At 52.4% G+C, this 19523-nt stretch overlaps 2 protein-coding genes across 2 annotated transcripts; one reads left to right on the forward strand and one right to left on the reverse strand.

Annotated features, from left to right (window-relative positions):
• The first annotated feature begins 11454 nt into the window (after window positions 1-11454).
• LOC119364501 (amino acid transporter AVT1I-like) lies at window positions 11455-13592 on the forward strand. Its single transcript, XM_037629980.1, has 3 exons — window positions 11455-11789; window positions 11912-12522; window positions 12750-13592. The coding sequence occupies exons 1-3, from the start codon at window positions 11591-11593 to the stop codon at window positions 13260-13262; spliced, it is 1323 nt and encodes a 440-aa protein (XP_037485877.1). The 5' UTR covers window positions 11455-11590; the 3' UTR covers window positions 13263-13592.
• Window positions 13593-13754: 162 nt separating this feature from the next.
• On the reverse strand, window positions 13755-14553 carry LOC119364502. Its single transcript, XM_037629982.1, has one exon. The coding sequence runs from the start codon at window positions 14337-14339 to the stop codon at window positions 14178-14180; it is 162 nt and encodes a 53-aa protein (XP_037485879.1). The 5' UTR covers window positions 14340-14553; the 3' UTR covers window positions 13755-14177.
• Between the last annotated feature and the right edge of the window lie 4970 nt (window positions 14554-19523).

The raw sequence follows: 19523 nt of genomic DNA on the forward strand, positions 1-19523 counted from the left end.
GAGGCCTCCATATGCTCTGAATCGTGTTTCTTGTTTCATTAAAAAAAATCATAAGAAGAAATGAACTAGTCACATTGGTATTATCCTCAAAGAAGAAGAAAATAGATATAATGATAACTAAATCAAAATTAAAATAATAAATTTTTATATGAAACAATGAATTAGCGGCATTGGTATTTCACTTTAAGAAGAAAGAAAAGAAAACTTGCACACAACTTGACACTGAAATTGCACTTTTTTAAGTATACAAAAAAATAATCATAGAATAGTATAATTTTCGCATACATTTTATAGTATTTGTGCGTATATATTTTAGATTCACCCAACACCCCAAATACACACACACATAAAACCCAACTAATAAAGAAAAAGAAAAAGAAAAGCAAAAGCAAATAAGAACGTAAAAATAAGGGTATGTCTAGGACACATCTAGATGTGACATAGTTATGTCACATCTAAGCTGATGTTCATTCTGTTTGTGGTTTATTTTTTTGTCCTAGTTTTTTTTCCTTCCTACTGCATTATTTATTTGTGGGAGCTTAGATGCGATATTCTTAAAAAACATCTAGATGTGAATTACACAACTGTAAAAATAAAAAGGAACAAAGGGGGAGAGTGGAGGAGGGCTGGGGCACACACATGTAATGGACTTTAGACCATTTAGGAATTGACTGACCTAAATATGTGGTCAGTAAAAAAAGAAGACCAAAACAACTCATACAATAAAGCAAAAGAGCACGAATCTTAAAGCAAAATCAACAAACTTGACTTACCCCTAATTAATTTACACATGACTTACATATACTGAAAAAGGCTTTCGTCCCGCTTTATAAATAAAGCAAACCGTCAAGAGCACATACAAGGACTAGTTCAGAACACACACAAACCCAAATCACACGAAAAAGGTCCAGAGGTACTGCTGAGGGCACAACTCAACAAGCCCAAAACACACACGAAATAAAAGAGAAGGCTCAGCCGGGGCCAAGGCCGTAGCCGGAGCCGGAGAGCAGCAGACGACTAATCAGGCTTAGGAGGAGGCGGTGGAGGGGGCGGCGACAGGCGGACGGCCATCGAACGGAGGTCGGCGATGAAGGCGGAGATGGCGTCCCGATCCCGAGGGCGGCTAAGCGGCCGCCAGAGCTGCAAGTAACCAGACAGTTTGAAGAGGGCATCAGTAGAACGTCGCAGAGGGGAGCGCTGAATCACAAGTTTATTGCGAATAGTCCAGAGCGTCCACGCGAGAACCTCAATCTCAAGCCACCTAATGTGGCGAGAGGGTAGCGGGGAGGCCTGTAGTTCGGCGAAGAGGTCGGGGAAGTTGGAGTGGCACCAATCCCCACCAACCGCCTCTCTAAAGCAACTCCAAACGAACTGAGCAGATACGCAGGAGAAGAAAATGTGGTTCGAGTCTTCGGGGGAATCACAAAGGGGACAGAGGCCAGAGCCCGAGCCATTGTGCTTGCGAACCTCAACCCCCGACGGAAGCCGACCGCGGATCCATTGCCACATGAAGATCCGGATTTTAAGGGGCAGGCGAATGGACCAAACCGCCTGGAGGGGTGGCGGGGCGGAGGAAGGGGCGATAGCCGCGTAGAGGGACTTCGAGGAGAATTGACCCGAAGGCTCAAGGCGCCACCGAACCTCATCCGGGCCATCATCGACAGTCGGTTCATGGAGAGCAATACAATCAAGAAGCTCATGCCAGGCGGCCACTTCCGGAGGCCCAAATGGCCTCCGGAATGCGAGGCGCCCTAAGTTAATAAGGGCCTGCTGAACTGAGATTGTAGGGACGACTGCGATGGAGAAGAGGTCGGGAAAGCGGACCGCGAAGGGGGCGTCACCAGCCTATTGGTCAAACCAGAACAAGGTCACTGCTCCTGATCCAACCGAGATGAAAGTCCCAATGCGGAGGACGGGGAGCAGTTGGATGACCGACTGCCAGAACTAGGACCCGCCCGACCGCTGGCAGAAGGCCAAAGGTTGGCCACGCAAGTATTTGTTCCGGATGATGTCTAGCCACAGACCGCCATGCCCTTGAGAGATGCGCCAGAGCCAGCGGGAAAGGAGGGCAATGTTCATGTGCTTCAAGCACATGATGCCAAGGCCTCCCTGGTCCCGGGGCTTGCAGATGTCAGGCCAGCTAACCATATGATACTTCTGCCTGTTATTGTCCCCAACCCAATAGAAGCGAGATTGAATTGTAGCGATCTCGTGATGGAGGGTCTCATGGAGGCTGTAGAAGCTCATAAGGAATAGGAGGAGACTAGAAAGCGAGGAGTTGATGAGAATCGTCCGGGCCGCCTTCGAGAGCCATCGACCTTGCCAAGGCTCCATGCGCGTTTGTAACTTGGTAACCGTAGGGCGAAGATCCGCCACAGTGAGCCGGGAGTCACTAATGGGTGTTCCCAAGTAGGTTGTTGGGAAGGAACCTAGGCGGCAATTGAGGCGGTTGGCGATGCCAAGGGCCTCAGCGGGAGAGTAGCCCATCACCATCACATCACTTTTGTCGAAGTTGATCTTAAGACCAGACATTTGTTGGAAGCAGAGGAGGAGGAATTTCAGGCTTGCGATGTCCGAGTCCAAGCCTTCGACCATGATGATGGTGTCGTCAGCGTACTGGAGCAGGGAGATGCCAGTACCACCGGTCAAGTGTGGGGTGATCCCACGAATATGACCTGCGGCCTTAGCCTTGTCCAGGATGGCCGCAAGAGCACCAACCACCATATTAAATAGGAACGGGGAAAAAGGGTCGCCCTGCCTCACCCCACAGAACATGGGGAAGTAAGGGCCTATCTCTCCATTGATGTTGACGGCTGTGCGCCCACACGAAACCATCTGCATAACCCGAGTCACCCAACGGTCATCGAAGCCTTTTCGCAGCAGAACTTCCCGAAGGAAGGGCCAGCTAACAATGTCATAGGCCTTATGGAAATCGATCTTCAGAAAGACCGCTTTGAGGTGCTTGGAGCGGACTTCATGGAGGACTTCGTGAAGGACCAACACTCCATCCAGAATGTAACGGTCTTGGATAAAAGCCGATTGGTTGGGGTGGGTAATATGGTCAGCGAGCAGGGTCACCCTATTGGCGCACCCTTTAGCAAGAATCCGGAAAATCACGTTAATCACCGTGATAGGGCCGAACTGACGGATGTCAGAAGCACCAGGAACCTTGGGGATGAGCGAGATCGTCCCGTAGTTAAGGCGCCCGAGATCGATGGACCCAACATAGAACTCGTCGAAGATGGCCATGACCTCCGGCTTGATCACATTCCAGAAGCTCTGGAAGAACTTAACTGGAAGGCCATCCGGGCCAGGGGCCGAGGTTGGGTTCATGCCCTTGATGGCAGCCCATACCTCGTCCTCAGAGAAGGGCGCCATAAGAGCCGCGTTCTCAGGCGCGGAGACAAGTTGGCGACCAGACCAACAACCAGGGGCCAGGGATAAGCCGCTCCGGGGAGCGGCTGTGAACAGGGACCTATAGAAGCCGTCGACGTGGGACCTAATGTCCCGCGGGGATTGCAGGAGGGTCGAGCCATCCCTAAGAAGGGGGATGGTGTTGCGCCTGCGACGGCCATTTACGATGGCTTGGAAGTAAGCCGTATTCGCGTCGCCCTCCAGGACCCATTTCTGAGCCCCACGCAACCGCCAGTAGGCCTCTTCATCAGTGTAAATGATAGAGAGTTGATCCTCCAAGTCGTAGCGGGAAAGCCACTCCTCGGGGGAGAGGCCGGTAGCGTCGGCACGAAGATCCAAGGCTTGGATCATAGACAGAAGAGCCTTCTTATGCTCGCGGAGGTCACGCCCCAGGTTGGCGCCCCACCCTTTCATGAACTATCGGCCACGCTTGGCGCAGATGTGCCAAGAGTCGACAGCGGAGGGAGGGCGAGCAGGAGACAGCGAGAGAGCCCGAGTCTCCAACCATCGGGCGCCGACCGCGTCGATGAAGCCAGCTTGGGACAGCCAAAATGTCTCAAACCGGAAACAAGGAGGAACCGGGGGGGGGGCGTTCATCAGCATAAGAGAGAAGGAGGGGGACGTGGTCAGAGCCAATCCGGGTGATGGCCCGGAGGGAGGCGAGGGAGCAACGGAGGTCCCATTCCGGGGAAACTAGGACCCGGTCCAGAACGGACTGGGTCGGGGCAGCCTGACTGTTGGTCCAGGTGAACCTGGCACCAACCCGGTCGATCTCACGGAGGCCAAGATCAGCAATGCAGTCGTTGAACATTTGCATAAGGCCAAAGTTGACGTTGGCATTGCTCTTGTCCCCCGCAAACCTAAGGAGATTAAAGTCACCCCCTACAACAACAGGCAGCGATGCCGCCGACACCTTCGGGTGAAGCTCCTCGAGGAAGGATGCGGATCGGCTGTGGTCGGCAGGGCCGTAGACAATAATGATCTCCCACTTGAAGTTCAGGGAGCGTTCAAAAATCTCCATGCTAACAAAGAACTGACCCCGGTCCATACTACCCATCTCGAATGTGGCATCCTTCACACCTAACAGGATGCCACCAGAATGGCCCGCGGTCCCACTAGAAGGGAGCCAATGCCAGGCAAAAAGGTGGGAGCTCAGGCGGTCAAGCTCCGGGAGGGAGAAATCCGTACGCATGGTCTCCTGGATGGCCACAATGTCAATGTGCTTGTCACGAATGTAGTCGATGAGTTGGCGGCGACGGCCATCATGGCCGAAACCGCGGATGTTCCAGAAGAGGGCACACATCACGCAACCATTGAGGGGCTGCTTGACCCCAGGACATGAGATGCGCTTTGGGCGCGGAGAGCGGCCGTCCGAGAACGGGTACGACCCCGTAGCTCGGCAGCGGTCAGGGGGGGGGGATTCCACCAATCCTACGAGGAGGGGGCGGCCTTGTTTCCACCGACTCGGACGACGAGTCAGGGGGCAAGAGCAGGGCTTCTCTAGCCGCCGCCAGCCTACCGTCGAGGATCTCGCGGGACCTAATGGCCTCGATCTGGGCTAAGAGGAGGCCGACCTCCCCCCTAAAGATGACCGCGAAGTCAGTCGTGATCTTCACAAGGTTTCCCAGCAAAACCGACTCGAGAGCAGAGAAGGAACAAGTAGCTGCCGAGGGAGGGACTGAAGGGGTACCTGGCTCCAGGTTCCGTGCAGCGGCACGAAGCTCTGCCTGCTCGCGGATGGGCAGCACCGAGCAACCCTCCGGGCGTGCCGCGTCCAGCCGAGCACTCCGGCGAGAAGCAGGCACCGGAGAGGAGGCCGAACGGGTGCGCCGAGAGAAGGCCACGACGCGTGGAGGCGGAGGCGGGGCAGCCAGGGGGGTGGTCACCTGGGACTCCCGGTCCAGGCCAGAGACCACAACGGGGAGAATCTGAAGAGCCGAGGTCGGAGTGGAAGACGGCGACGGCATCGGTGTCGGGGAAGACGGTGGTGGAGCCGAGTCGATGACGAGATCCAACTGGGCCACAGGCGGGGCCGGGGACGATAGGGGAGCCGCGACCGAAGATGGCGAGGCGTCCGACTGGGCGACGACGGGGGTGGTGCCGGTGGAGGGGTCAGGGACGACACCACGCCACCATCGAGTGGGGGGGGGGGTCCTGGAACGCCAACCCAGTAGGGAGGAGGGCCATGTCCAGGACCAGCCCGGCTGGAGCGGCGGAGACCGGGGAGCGTGGTGAGGAGGCGGGGCAGATGACCAAGCCCACACTGGAGGCGTCACTGGCGGCAGGAGACACGGCCACAGGATCGAGGGGGGCCTCGAGGGAGGGACCCGGCGCGGCCTGGCGCCCATGCCCCCCATCGGCCGGAGGCGAAGGCGATCGGGACTGCGACCTGGAGGCCGAGTCATCCGAACCCTCCCCGTCCTCTGACCTGCGGGAGCGGGGGCGGTGTCTGCCGTGGTAGTCCCCCCCGGCACCCGGGTTACCGCCAGGGGGCCCATCGTCGGTGAAGCGGGGGCGGCCGACGTGGTTGGGGGGCTCGGGGGCGATGCGGAGGTCGTAGCCCCGATCGTTGAAGAAAACTCGGACGGTGACGTGGAGCTTGGAGGAGTCTAAACACTTGACCTTGACCCGGACCTCCTTCTCCTTGCAGAGGGAGAGCTCGTCGACCACCACCATCTTGCCCAGGATCCGGGACATCTGGCGGATGACGAGCTCGGACCGGGCGATGTCAGGGAGGCCACCCACGAGGAGCCAAGTGGTGTCCAGAACAGCCACCAAGGGGGCGTCGAGGACCGGCTCGGTGATGTCGACGACGAGCTGGTTGAGGGCGAGGGTGATCCGGCCACTATGAGTGGCGTAGCCGTAACTGACGGTGTCGGGGAAGATCACGGTGAAAATGTGGCCGACTGTGGGAGTGATCGCCCAGTCCCACTGGCGACGGTAGAGCTGGTTGAGCTCAGCCTCAATCATCTCCGGGGATGCCACCCCGTCGACCACCGTAACAATCGCCTGAAGGGAGGGGGTGGGCGGGGGAAGATCCGGGGCCTCAAGATGAAAGAACCCAAGCCCCTCAATGCCGTGGCCGTACATCATGAGCTCGGACGTCACAGGGCGGTCCGGGCATAGGAGAGCGGGGTGTCCGGGGTCCGTGCAAATGTAGCAGCATTGGGGGTTGACACAGTTGACTTGTGAGTGACCCGGCACCCCGCAATTGAAACACGGGGGTGGGGGAGGTTGGAGACGGGACCCGGGGCAGCGGAGGTGCCCGGGGCCGAGGACGGAGGGGCGGGCGGGTTGCCACGACCTTGGCCACAACACTTCTTCTTCTTGGCAGGGCCTTGGCGGCCGCGAGAGGGGGCGCCACCCGAGGTTGCAGCCGTGGCAGGGTCCAAGGGGCCGGAGGCATGGGGCGGCACGTATTTCCGGGAAGCCGACGCGGTGGCCGGGGCTTGGACGCGGGGGGACGGGGGGCGCGCAGCACGAGCCAGGGATGGGCTGCGGCCCCGACGAGGCGCCGGAGAGGGCGAGCGGCGGCGCGGGCGCCAATCACCCGAGGCGGCAGGACGAGGGGAGCGGGAGCGACCCCGAGCATCGCGGCGAGCCGGGGAGCGGCGGTCGTCCCGGCGGCCCTCGCGGAGCTCGTGCTGGAGCTCCTCCTCGCGGCGGAGGGGGTCGGGGGAAGGGCGAGGGGGGTCGCGGCGGTCCTCTGCCCGCCTCTTGGGACGAGACGTCCCATCCTCCCAGTCGCGTGGCATGGCCGATCGCGGTGGAGGAGGAGGAGACGCGGGGGAAGGGGGAGGGACGGCGGCGGATGCGATCGGGGGAGGTGCGAGGTCGAAGCGAGCGGAGTCAAACGTGGCGGCGGAGGGAGGGAATGAAGCGAACGGAAGGCCACCCGGGAGCCAGATCGAGCTCCCCAGGGAATTGGGCCTAGGGCACAGGCGCGGCCTGGGAGGGGCCAACCAGCACAACTGGAGGGGCGCGGGCCCAGAGGAGGGACATGCCGGTTGGGCCGGCGCGTGGCCCAGGATGCCTCGCCCAGCCGGGCCATAGCCCAGCAGGCGGGAGGCAGGTGCATCCCGTAGGGTTTCTCCCCGGGGAGCGAAACCCACCACCGCCGCCGGCGAGCCCGAGGGGGAGGCCAGCTACGCGCCCCGTCGGGAGTGGCTGACGCGGAGGCACAGGGCGGAGGAGCCAAAGGACGTGATGAAAGGGCGAAATGGCGACGAGCGAACGGGCGGAGCCGCGGGGGGCAGGTCGCAGCGAGCCGCAGGCGAGACAGGGGGCAACTCCGGCGAGCCACATGCGGCCGGGCGACGCCAGGACGTGCCTGCGCCGCCCTGCTCAGAGCGGCCGACCACGCCCCAGGACCGGAGCCTCCGTCGGCGAGCTCCACCAGCCCCCAAGGGCGCACCTTGTGGCCCATACGCCCGAGACGAGCTCGAGGGCAGAGTCGGTGACTGCGGCGGCCGCGAGCCGGCGACCGAACCCCGCACGCGGGGGGCTGGGTCACCGGCCCTGCAGGGCAGCGCAGCGCGACGGGACGCGGCAGCCTGGGGAGGGGAGGCACCGGCCGGAGGGGGGAATGGCTCCTCGTCGGCTAAATCCGCCCAGCGGAGGCGCGGGGCTGGAGCAGGGGTGGGCGAGGGGGACAGAGGAGCGGAGGCGACGCCGGAGGCCTCGGGGCGGAGGGGGTCAGAGAGGCGGAGGAGGGCGCGGTCACCGGAGCAACGCCGGAGCACGGGGAGGCGGCGGAGGCGGCCACCAGCGCGGGCAGGGGCGGGGCGCCCGCACAATCGCCAGAGCCCGAGAGCGCTATCCAAGCCCTCCGACTTCTTACCTTCCTCATGACTTACGTATAGCCAAAGTAATTGACGAAAGTTAATCAATTTGCCGGAAGGCTAACATGTTTAAAGGCCGAAAGGTGATTAGCATTTGGCAAAAACATGTTTACAAATGACCATCACTCCACTCAAGCAGTACTCGTATGCATTCCGCGGAAGGTGTACTCTTTGGCAAGGTGATTAGCAGCCCATGGTAGAAGCCATTGCTACCATCTAGCGTGCGTGGTGGCAAGGAAGGAGGCATTGAAAAGACCAGATCATACACATTAATTAGTACAAGAAAGAGGCATTTGGGAAGTGACTAGTCGCACAAAGGCCGAGTGCTACATAGAGACATCTCCTATCAATCATGAGCGATAGTGAAACCGGTTGGCGTTGACGGGCGAAGCCGAGCCGATACGATAGGCGGGCGAAGTGAGCGAGACCAAGACGTGGAGTGGCAAAGGTGGCAAAGGGGGCCTACTATATGTATACGTGATTAGTAAGCGGTTCAGGACATCGAACGAAAAATCAAGTGAACTAACGAACAGTGTGTCCATGGGGAATGTCATTCTTAGTTGGGAGAAGGCCATTGCAGGCCACGACAGAAGGTTGTTAATCGATTGTATACTGGTGATTACATGCTATTTTTTATGTAATGACAAAAGACGATTGTTATTTGGCATTAGGTCACTTTTTATTGAAGTTAATAGTGAAGAACATTTAAGGTATACGTTTGGATGACCGGGTTTTGGATGACCGGCTTTTATATCGCTGTCCATGGATGCGTCCTGACGTATCAATAGATGGGTAACATATCTTTTCTGAGGGTTAGCGTTGTAGAAGCCCTTGTAGTTTACTTAGGTTCGTCGAACAATAAGGTTGTGGGCAGTAAGGTTTGTCGTAAGAATATTTTGCACTGTGGTTTTGAAAGCAAACCGAAAAGATCTCATGGATCCAATTTCTTCATCTGGCCGACGTGGGACACCGTGGGACCCCCCATTTCTTCAGGTGGCCAGCCAGGCCCAAGGCCGACCCCGTGATTCTGAAATTACTTGTTGGAAACAGGTGAAAGCTTTTTTTTTTGTCTCAAAAAAGGTGAAGTTTTTTTTTTCATTTTTCCTACAGCCGGCTCACTCAACGTTAGGATTTCGGCCGTCCTGCTTCCGCCGCTGATAGTGGTCGAGTATTATTTTTTCTTTTTGCCCATCTTCACATCAGTGCATCTGCTTTTTGATTTTTTTTAAGCATCAGTACAAACACAAACGCTTATATACATGCGCATACACTCACCCCTATGAACTGTACTTGGTCTTGTGCCGGAGTACACATTTCGGTTTTAGGTCGCGGTCGGGCGCCGTGCGCAGCTGAATAAACAAGGGTTCCAGAGGACCGGACACGATATGACGCGGACAAAAACCTCAGTGCCGGCGGTGGGGCGATCAAGACGAAATACACGGTGGCCGTGACTCGATCGTCCCACCAACGGCCGATCGTCGCGCACATGGCTACAACCTTTCTGAACGGCAAGGACGAGTTGGCCACGATGTGCCATCGCGGCTCCTAGTGTACTCCTACGTTAGCTCTCTCTCTCTCTCTCTCTATGAGAGGGATGTTTTCGGCGACATGTACTCGTGTGGTGAACCGCTTTTTTTGTTTGTTTGTTTTATGTATATAATAGAGGCAAGATCCAATGGGAGGTAATTCCTCGTTGATGAGATTGACGAACTGTACTTTAGTTTCATATGTACTGTGAAAAAATTGGACTTTGTCCCCTTGTCCGGCACTGTATATTACTCCCTCCGTTCCATAATGTAGTGCCTATAGATTTTTGGAAAAGTCAAACCTTACAAACTTGGACCAATTTATGGAGAAAAACATTTACATTTAGAATGCCAAACATAAATTATTAGATTCATCTTAGGATGTGTTTTCATATTTTATATATTTGACATTGTATATATCAATAATTTTCTCTATAAACTTGGTCAAACTTTGTAAAGTTTGACTTTATAAAAAATCTATAGGCACTATATTATGGAACGGAGGGAGTAGTATTCTGCTGGCATTTCTTGCCTACAAGTGTGGTTAGTATTAAGAAAAGCTCATCATGCATCCAGGGAGATATTAATCGTGCCACATTGCTGGATGCCATGCATGTAGCCGGGGAGATGATGTCCATGATTGGAGTAACAGGAAAAAAAAAACATGGAGCAACCTACGTAAGCTAGGATGGTGACGGATCCCTCCCTGCACAGTGCACACGGGAGATTTGTCGTTCACTTATCGCATCGGTGCGTTCTTGTCATTGGTTGATCGTATACAACATGAATTCCGGGTCTTGGGCAGGGCGTCACGCCGGCACCGGCAAGTACGGGAGCTACAGCGTGTGAACGAAAATGACTTGGTGCCTCGGACTCGTGGTGATCTGAAGAAACATGTGCGTGTGGTTGTGTGCAAACATTTGCGATTGGCGGCTTGTCGAGCAATACAGGGAAGCTGGAAACCCTCCTGGTCACGTAGTTATTTTGAGTGATTTGAAGATTGCTCACCACGCCCGCCTTCCGGTCCTGGTCGTGGTCACGTAGTCATAGTGACATGACTAATAACTTCTGCTTTTCCCTAGTCGCAAATAACAGAGAGCTTTATACACGTTCACCACGTGCTAACGTGCCGTTAGACGAGCCTGGACAGCTGTGACGGCATATCAGGGCTGAAGCCACACACGAGGCACTACTCCCTGTGCCGTGGTGGCGACATATGCGTATACAGAAGTAGCTCAGTGGTGCGCACTAGGCTGATAAAACAAATGTTCGCACGTGAGCGCTAGCCACGGCCTTCATGCAAGTACTCCGGTAGTAGGAGTAGTATTTAATGAAGGAGAGGAGCTAGTTTCCGGGCGTCTGTACTTGTGTTAAAAGAAAAAACCAAACGAACTATGTGTAGTGTACGTACGTACGTAAACGGTCGGGAGCAGCGAAGGCTACGTTATCCATTCCATTGAGGTTTCCTCGGATTAACTCATAAGGCGAGACGTGACATCGTACTACTCCAAACAGCATCATCCTTTCCCAACCGCATGGGCCGCGCGCGCAGCGCACAAGAGAGAGAGAGCTCCCGCGCCGTGTGGGCCTCCCGACTCGTGACCCATCGTCGGCGCCGCACGGAGGAAGAGGCCGAGGTAGGGTTCCCTTTTATACAGCCGCAGCCGCAGCGCCACATGCTCCTGTGCTCCGCTCTGTGCCCCTGCCTGTTCCATCCGTCGCCTGCGTGCGTGCCCCATAGAGGAGATTTGGTCTTTACCAGAGCTTAGAGGAGGCGTCGCCTAGAGGCAGGATAAGAATAAGAATAAGATGGCCATTGGCGGAGCGGCGCCGCACGACTCGCCGGGCGGGCTACCGGACTTCGAGCAGCCTCTCCTCCACGCGCACGGTGGCTTGCAGGCCGGCAAGGACCCCGCGGCGGCGCACGACCACGAGGCGCAGTGCTCGCCGGAGGCCGGCGACGCGACGTCCCTGCGCACATGCTTCAATGGCCTCAACGCTCTCTCCGGTGAGTCCGGAACTCGTATCTTTCTTCAGTTGCCTGCAACAATCTATTATCTCCTGTACGGTCATGCCCTTTCTTGAAAGTGTCGGCCCACTCTGACTGACCGGTCGATGCGGAGGTTTCAGGCGTGGGGCTGCTGTCCATCCCGTACGCGCTGGCGGAGGGCGGGTGGCTCAGCCTGGTGCTGCTCCTCCTCGTCGCCATGGTCTGCTGCTACACCGGCCAGCTCCTGCAGACGTGCATGGGCGCGTCGCCGGACGTGCGCGGCTACCCGGACATCGGCGCGCTCGCCTTCGGGGCCAAGGGCCGCTTCGCCGTCTCGGCCTTCATGTACGCCGAGCTCTACCTCGTCGCCATCGGCTTCCTCATACTGGAGGGGGACAACCTCGACAAGCTGTTCCCGGGCACCAGCCTCAGCCTCGGCGGCGTGCTCGTGCTCTCCGGCAAGCACCTCTTCATCGTGCTCGTGTCCATCTTCATCCTGCCCACCACGTGGCTGAGGAACCTGGGCGTGCTCGCCTACGTGTCGGCCAGCGGCGTGCTCGCGTCCGTCGTGCTGGTCTTCTGCGTGCTCTGGGCCGCGGTGGTCGACGGCGTCGGGTTTCAGGGGAAAGGGACCATGCTCAAAGTCAGCGGCCTACCCACTGCGCTCGGACTCTACACTTTTTGCTACTGCGGCCATGCCATATTCCCGACACTCTGCAATTCCATGAAGGAAAAGGACAAGTTCTCTAAGGTAATCACTAATCAATGAGTGGCCTGTCATTTTAATGCCAGCGTAGACATTCCCAAACTGTTCATCATTGTCTTTATCTTGGCGTTTTAATGTGCAATCGAATTGATACTAAAAAGCAGTTTAAAAAAAAACATGTGACAGTGACCTAACAGTGTTCTATGCCGAACGATGTCTCACTTCCCCTGACTGAAGATTTGGCATGTCTGTCTGTTGGAGTGCATTGACAGGTACTAGTCATATGCTTCGTCGCATGCACCCTCAACTACGGATCCATGGCCATACTGGGCTACCTCATGTACGGCGACGACGTCGAGTCTCAGGTGACCCTGAACCTCCCGGAGGGCAAGCTCAGCTCCAAGCTAGCAATCTACACGGCGCTGATCAACCCGTTCTCAAAGTACGCTCTGATGGTGACCCCCGTCGCGACAGCGATCGAGGAGAAGCTGCTTGCCGGCAACGAGAAGTCCTTCAACATGCTGATCAGGACCTTCATCGTCATCAGCACGGTCATCGTGGCCCTCACCGTCCCCTTCTTCGGCCACCTCATGGCGCTCGTCGGCTCGCTGCTCAGCGTCATGGCCTCCATGCTGCTCCCGTGCATCTGCTACCTGAAAATCTTCGGCACGGCGAGGTGTAGCAGGGCTGAGGTCGCGCTGATCGTCATGATCATCGTTCTCGGCTCCTTGGTTGCCGCAAGTGGGACTTACTCTTCTCTGCAGAAGATCATTCACGAGTTCTGAAGCCAAGTGCTCCACGAGTTCAGACGATGGTAACGCCCCTCTGTCCGTCTGCTTGGTGTTCTGTGGCAAATGCAAAATTTCCAACAGCGCGTCTGCACTGACCAGCAGCTACGCAGTGTTGTCCTGTCATGGCAGGTTGTAGATGAGGCAGGGATAGTACAGAACAGATAGTTCTACCCTCAAATGTACTATGTATGTTTGAGATGAGTATTTCTGTTTCTAGTAAAGCAGGTAACTGAATGCTGTTGTAGGATGGCACTGGATCGGCGTTCCACTGTAAAAATTCAGATGCACTGGATCATTTTATTGTAGTTGTGCGGATTTCATTTCCTGATGCTTTCAGGTATTCCTGTTAAACACTAGTGGAGTTAAATTGTCTCTTGTACACAAAGTAGTTAAGCAATGGAGTACATTAAGTCAACCATTTTGGGTGAAGTAATTCTCGGATGGAGGTTAGGCGATTTGACTGGTTGTATGCATCCACGAAAGGCAGAAACCGCAATTTAGTCGTAAAAGAGATGTAATCAGCAAAGAGCACATCAGCAACAACAACAAAAACAAAAAGACGCAATCAGCCACGCTTCAAGACAGACAAAGAACTACTATATATGTACTCCCTCCGTCTGAAAATACTTGTCATCAAAATAAACAAAAAAGGATGTATCTAAAACTAAAATACATCTAGATACATCTCCTTTTATTCATTTTGATGACAAGTATTTTCGGACGGAGGGAGTATAAGAAAAGGGAGGAAATTACAGAATACAAGATACAACCACTTTGATTATGCGGATCAGACGATCCAACTAGGAGGAGCTACATATATGGAAGCACGAGTGGTGGAAACGAATTAAGCTGCAAAGGAATATGGAAACTGAAGCCGAAAGAAGCTGGGTGCTAGGCGGGCGGCGGGCATCAGAAGGAGAAGAAGCCTTCCTTGATGCAGAGAGCGCAGACGAGGACGGCGAGGCCGGCGCCGATGCACTGCGTGCTGGACGCCACCGTCTGCTGGTACGCCAGCACCGTCATGGCGGCGCCCACGCACCCGAGCAAGAGCCCCGTCATGTTCCGGTCCATGCTGCCGGCGCTCGGTCGTCTCTTGGCTTCCCTTCCGCGGCTGCCGGTGCTGCTCTCGATCGACTTGTTCTCTTGTTTGTTTGGATGCTTCTGCGACTCTGCGATGGGAGGTGGTGGGGGTTGGGGAATTAAAGCTCTGAGGTCAACGCCTTGGTGCGTTGCTGGTGAGAGCGCGTGGAGGTGTTCAGCTTATGGAGGGCTTCGAGGGTCGGGGGTGCCGTCTATCTTTCGGAGCCGGGAAAGACGTTTGCGGCTCGCCGGCGTCACCGCTCGTCTGAACGCCCGTCATTTTTGAATTGAACATAGTTTTTTCTTTTCTTTTGCGGGTGAAATTGAGCATAGTTTGATTAGCTGACTGGACGTTCATGTGTATTAGGATTATTGTTTCTTCCTATTTTTGCTTAAAAAAGCAGTTGCGCTTTCTCGTCATCTCGAGCGCACATTCGTCCCTCTCTCTGGTCCCTAAGGGCATGCCCATCGCGTCGCCCTAAACCTGATGCCGTGCAGACCAACTAAGGTTTGGATGCCACCGTGGCGATGCAGGTGTAGCTTGCGGAGGAGACAACTTGAGTTGAAAAAGTGAAAAAAGTTCAGAGAGGGAGAGAGAGAGAGAGAGAGAGAAAGGTGGGGAAGAATAGGAGAGGATGGGGACCTTGCAGCTGCTGCATGAGAGATTTCTGACGCTACCTAGACCCCACAAGATGATAGCTTGCGTTGGGTGATAGAACAATATATACGGTGGTTTCGGATTTTTATGGCTAGGTGGACCATGGAGCAACACCAAACCGTTGCTTTCATTGTACATGCCCTAATGCATAATTTAATTAAAACCAACCCAATCACGGGGCCAACAGAGAGGAATTAACGCATAAGAAAAGCACCTGGTCATGTGTCTCCCTGTGCCCTCTCCTCCCATGATTTCTCAGCAAGATCTCACATGCATACATTTAATTTGCGTTTTCAGATTTTCAAAAAGCTATAACCTTTGGACCGAGCATTGAAATCAAGATCTGTTTTCAACACTAGGTTCTTTGTTACGAGCTCCTCAAAATTACATCTCATATGGGCATGTTTCGATTTTTTTTCAGAAGCAACTTTGGGTCCTACGAAAGCAACTTTAATGCTATAGGAAAGCAAATTCTTGTTAGTGTGCGTAGTACCACTGCCTACCATCGAAAACACCATGACTACCAAGTTAACTAACTTCACCTCTAAGTTTTCTACCATAACTAGCAAGTATTCTACTATAGCTAGCTTCGCCTCTAAGTTGATATTATTGTAGGCAACTTAGTTTCCGAGGTAGCTTTACACTATCACACGTTTCTTGCCATGACTAGCGAGTAGCTTAACATCATCCTAAGTTGCATATCATACTTTTTGGCATGGTAAGCAACTTAGTTTCATAGATAGGCTACTAAGCGACACTAATGTGCAACTTTTCACTGTAATGTATAGGCAACTAAAATAGTAATGACATGCAACTAAGCATCACTTGTAAACAACTTGAGAGTGTTATAGGCAACTTAAAAAACAATGATAAACAACTCCATAGTATATGAAGGCAACTATTTGCAAAGTTAGGCAACTGAGCAACAATGTTAGACAACTAGTTATCATTAGCAGACAACTAAGTATCATCGGTAGGTAACTCAGAGTGTTGTAGGCAACTTATAAAAGCAATGATAAGCAACTTCACAATATATGTAGGCAACTAATTTGCGAAGTTAGACAACTGAGCAACAATGGCAGGCAACTAGTTACCAATAACGAGTAACTAGGCATCAATGATAGGCAATTCTATAGTATTTATGGGCATCTGAGTAGTCACTATAGGCAAGTTGGGATAATATTTAGCAAAACCAACAAGTACACATAGTGTAGTAGTTACTTGCATGTCTTAGGCCTGAGCAACTTTAGTCCCGTGCCTGTGGATGATTGACCACCCATCCTACGTCCTCTTGAAATAAGACTTCAATATTGTACTGTGGGTGTTGTATGAACACCTTCCTCGCCTCTTGACCATACAAGTCGTTTGAGAGGTAATTATCAGTAAACTGCTTTGAAAAGGTCTGGAAAACAAGATATGCATAAATATCTTCTCAAAATTTTGAAATGGCGCAAAGGAATTCAAAAAATAAGGTATAAGACTTAGTACCATCCTGTAGTTCACTGATGTCTTCTTCATTGTGCAGACAAAGATATTGTTGTTTTTCATCGCTAGTTTTCTTCTCCTAAGAATCTTTCCGAGTTTCTTGATTTGACTGATATTCATGGACATCTCATTTCCCCATATGCAAAATGGGTCAAACAATGGGTGAAAACCTTTGATAACAGCACCTACATATGCAAGACCAAATTCTTAAAAATCTAAATATTAGAATTGTTCCTGCAATTGCACAATAATGTGCTATTAGATAAAGGACCATGCATGTGCATCTCAATGGAAAACCTCAGTGCCTCCCATTGTTTCCCTGCAACACATAGAAGGTAGTTATTGAGGTAAGGTGAGGTTGGCATACTATCGGTAAAATATGTTGATGAAGAATAAACACATTGCAGATTCAATAGATTAGTTCGAACCACATGGAAAAGCCATTTATCCAAACCAAGCATGCTTAAGAACTAGAAAATATAGCAATTGTAAAGGTTTCTCATGTATTTAATACAGCCAAATTCGATTTATTTCTCGCATGCATAACAATACAAAATTGTACCTACAACAATTGAACATCACATTGCAGAATTAAACCAAACAGTTAGCTAAGCACCACAACAAATGAACCAAACAGTTAACTGAGCACCATATCGCACAATAGAACATACTAAAAGATCAGGCAGTTAACCAAACCTAGTACGCTTAACAACTTGGAAATATAGCGACTGTATTTGTTTCTCATGTATTTTATACAAACAAATTCGATTTATTTCTCACACGCAAGAGAATAAAAAATTGCACCCACAAGAATTGAGCATCACATTGCATAATTGAACAAACAGTTAAGTGAACATGACAACATATTTGCCAAACACTTAACTAAGCACCACATTGCACAATATATAGAACATATATACTAGAGGATCATATTGCACAGTAACAGTACTGGAAGCACATTTGCCCTGTTGGTGGTTTTGGTAATTAATGTAAATATATCATTTGTTGGAATAATATTTCTATCTAGTATTTTTCAGACAAGTTCAACATTGGCATGGCAAGGAAATGAGTATGTGCACCCCTTCAAAAAGTCAAGGACAAGAATTGGCTACCCCAAGACTCTACATTTTTGGTTTAGTGATCCAAGATCACATTGAGTCTCTTACGAAAGCCGATACTATTAAAAGGGGATGATGTATTGTTCATGAGGTTGTTGCTCAAAGCTCTTAGTGATGTTGCTCCAGAAACCCTCAATCACTTTCCAAAGACACATATGTCCAAAACCCTAATTCACCATTTCGGTCCCACCGATACAATACACTCCAGACCCACCGAGATGATCCTTCTTTTGCCACAGCCAAAACCCTAACAATTATGTTTGACTGAAATGGCTCTCGGTCGTACCGAGATGGCCCAGCCATGTTTCTGTGATGAAGTCGCTTCACTTCGAAACCACCTAGTTGAAACGATCAGAATTTCCAAAACGAGGTTCTGCCTTAGTCATTGCACTTCAATCCCACCGAGTTGGTATAATCGATCTCAACGAAAAGCCTAACGGTTAAGTCTTTTGCACTAGTCGGTCTCACCAAGGTTATCATATCGGTGGCACCGAGTTGGATCAAAAGCTTGTAAGGGTTGGGATTTTGGTGCTGCCTACTTATACCCCTCCACCACCAGTTACTCTCAGAGAGAGCCACCAGAAATAAGCTACACTTCCACCATTCATTTTCTGAGAGAACCACCCACTCATGTGTTGAGATCAAGAGATTCCATTCCTACCATTTGAACCTTGATTTCTAGCTTCTTTAAGTTGCTTTCCACTCCAATCATTCTCCTACCCAAGCCAAATTTGTGTGAGAGAGATTGAGTGTTGAGGAGACTATCATTTGAAGCATAAGAGCAAGGAGTTCATCACCAACACACCATCTATTACCTTTTGGAGAGTGGTGTCTCCTAGATTGGTTAGGTGTCACTTGGGAGCCTTCAAGATCATGTCGAGATGAACCAAGGAGTTCGTAAGGGCAAGGACACCACCTACTTCATGAAGATCTGCCCGACTGAGGCTTGTCCTTCATGAAAGGAAGCCATGGTAGAATAGATAAGGTTGCTTCTTTGTGGAACCTTCGTGGGTGGAGCCCTCCGTGGACTCGTGCAACCAGTACCCTTCGTGGGTTGAAGTCTCCATCAACATGGATGCACGGTAGCACCACCTATCGGAACCATGCCAAAAATCTCCGTGTCTTCATTGCGTTTGCTCTTTCCAACTCCCACCCCCTTTACAGTTTTGCACTTGCATGCTTTAATCTTTCCGCTACTCATACTCTTGCTATGCTTGTGTAAAATGTCTTGTGTGCCCATTAACATGTGCTAACTCAACCTTAACTTCAAGAACTTTAAAATCTACTACTTTTACTTGTTAATGGTCTAATCACCCCCCCTCTAGACCCATCTTATCGATCTTTCAATTAGTATCAGAGCTTTGGTCTCCATTGCTTTGGTTTAATCACCATTGGGGGAAGATGGATGAGTCTATGTTCGGGAGTATTAGACTGTTGGGGAACATTGCAGAAAATTAAAATTTTTCCTACGGTTTCACCAAGATCCATCTATGAGTTCATCTCAGCAACGAGTCATGGGAGAGAAATTGCATCTACATACCACTTGTAGATCGCGTGCGGAAGCGTTCAAGGGAACGGTGATGATGGAGTCGTACTCGCCGTGATTCAAATCACTGATGACCAAGTGCTGAACGGACAGCACCTCCGCGTTCAACACACGTACGGTACGGACGATGTCTCTCCTTCTTGATCCAGCAAGGGGAAGGAGAGGTTGAGGAAGAAGGCTCCAGCAGCAGCACGACGGCGTGGTGTTGGTGGAGAGGCAGTACTCCGACAGGGCTTCGCCAAGCGCACAACAGAGGAGGAGAGGTGTTGGGGAGGGGAGGGGCTGCGCCTTGGATCAGGTGTTCAGCCCTCCCCTCACCCCTCTATTTATAGGGGAAGGGGGAAGGGGGCCGGCCCCCTCTAGATGAG

The sequence above is a fragment of the Triticum dicoccoides genome, chromosome 2B, assembly GCF_002162155.2.
Source record: "Triticum dicoccoides isolate Atlit2015 ecotype Zavitan chromosome 2B, WEW_v2.0, whole genome shotgun sequence".
Lineage (NCBI taxonomy): Eukaryota > Viridiplantae > Streptophyta > Magnoliopsida > Poales > Poaceae > Triticum > Triticum dicoccoides.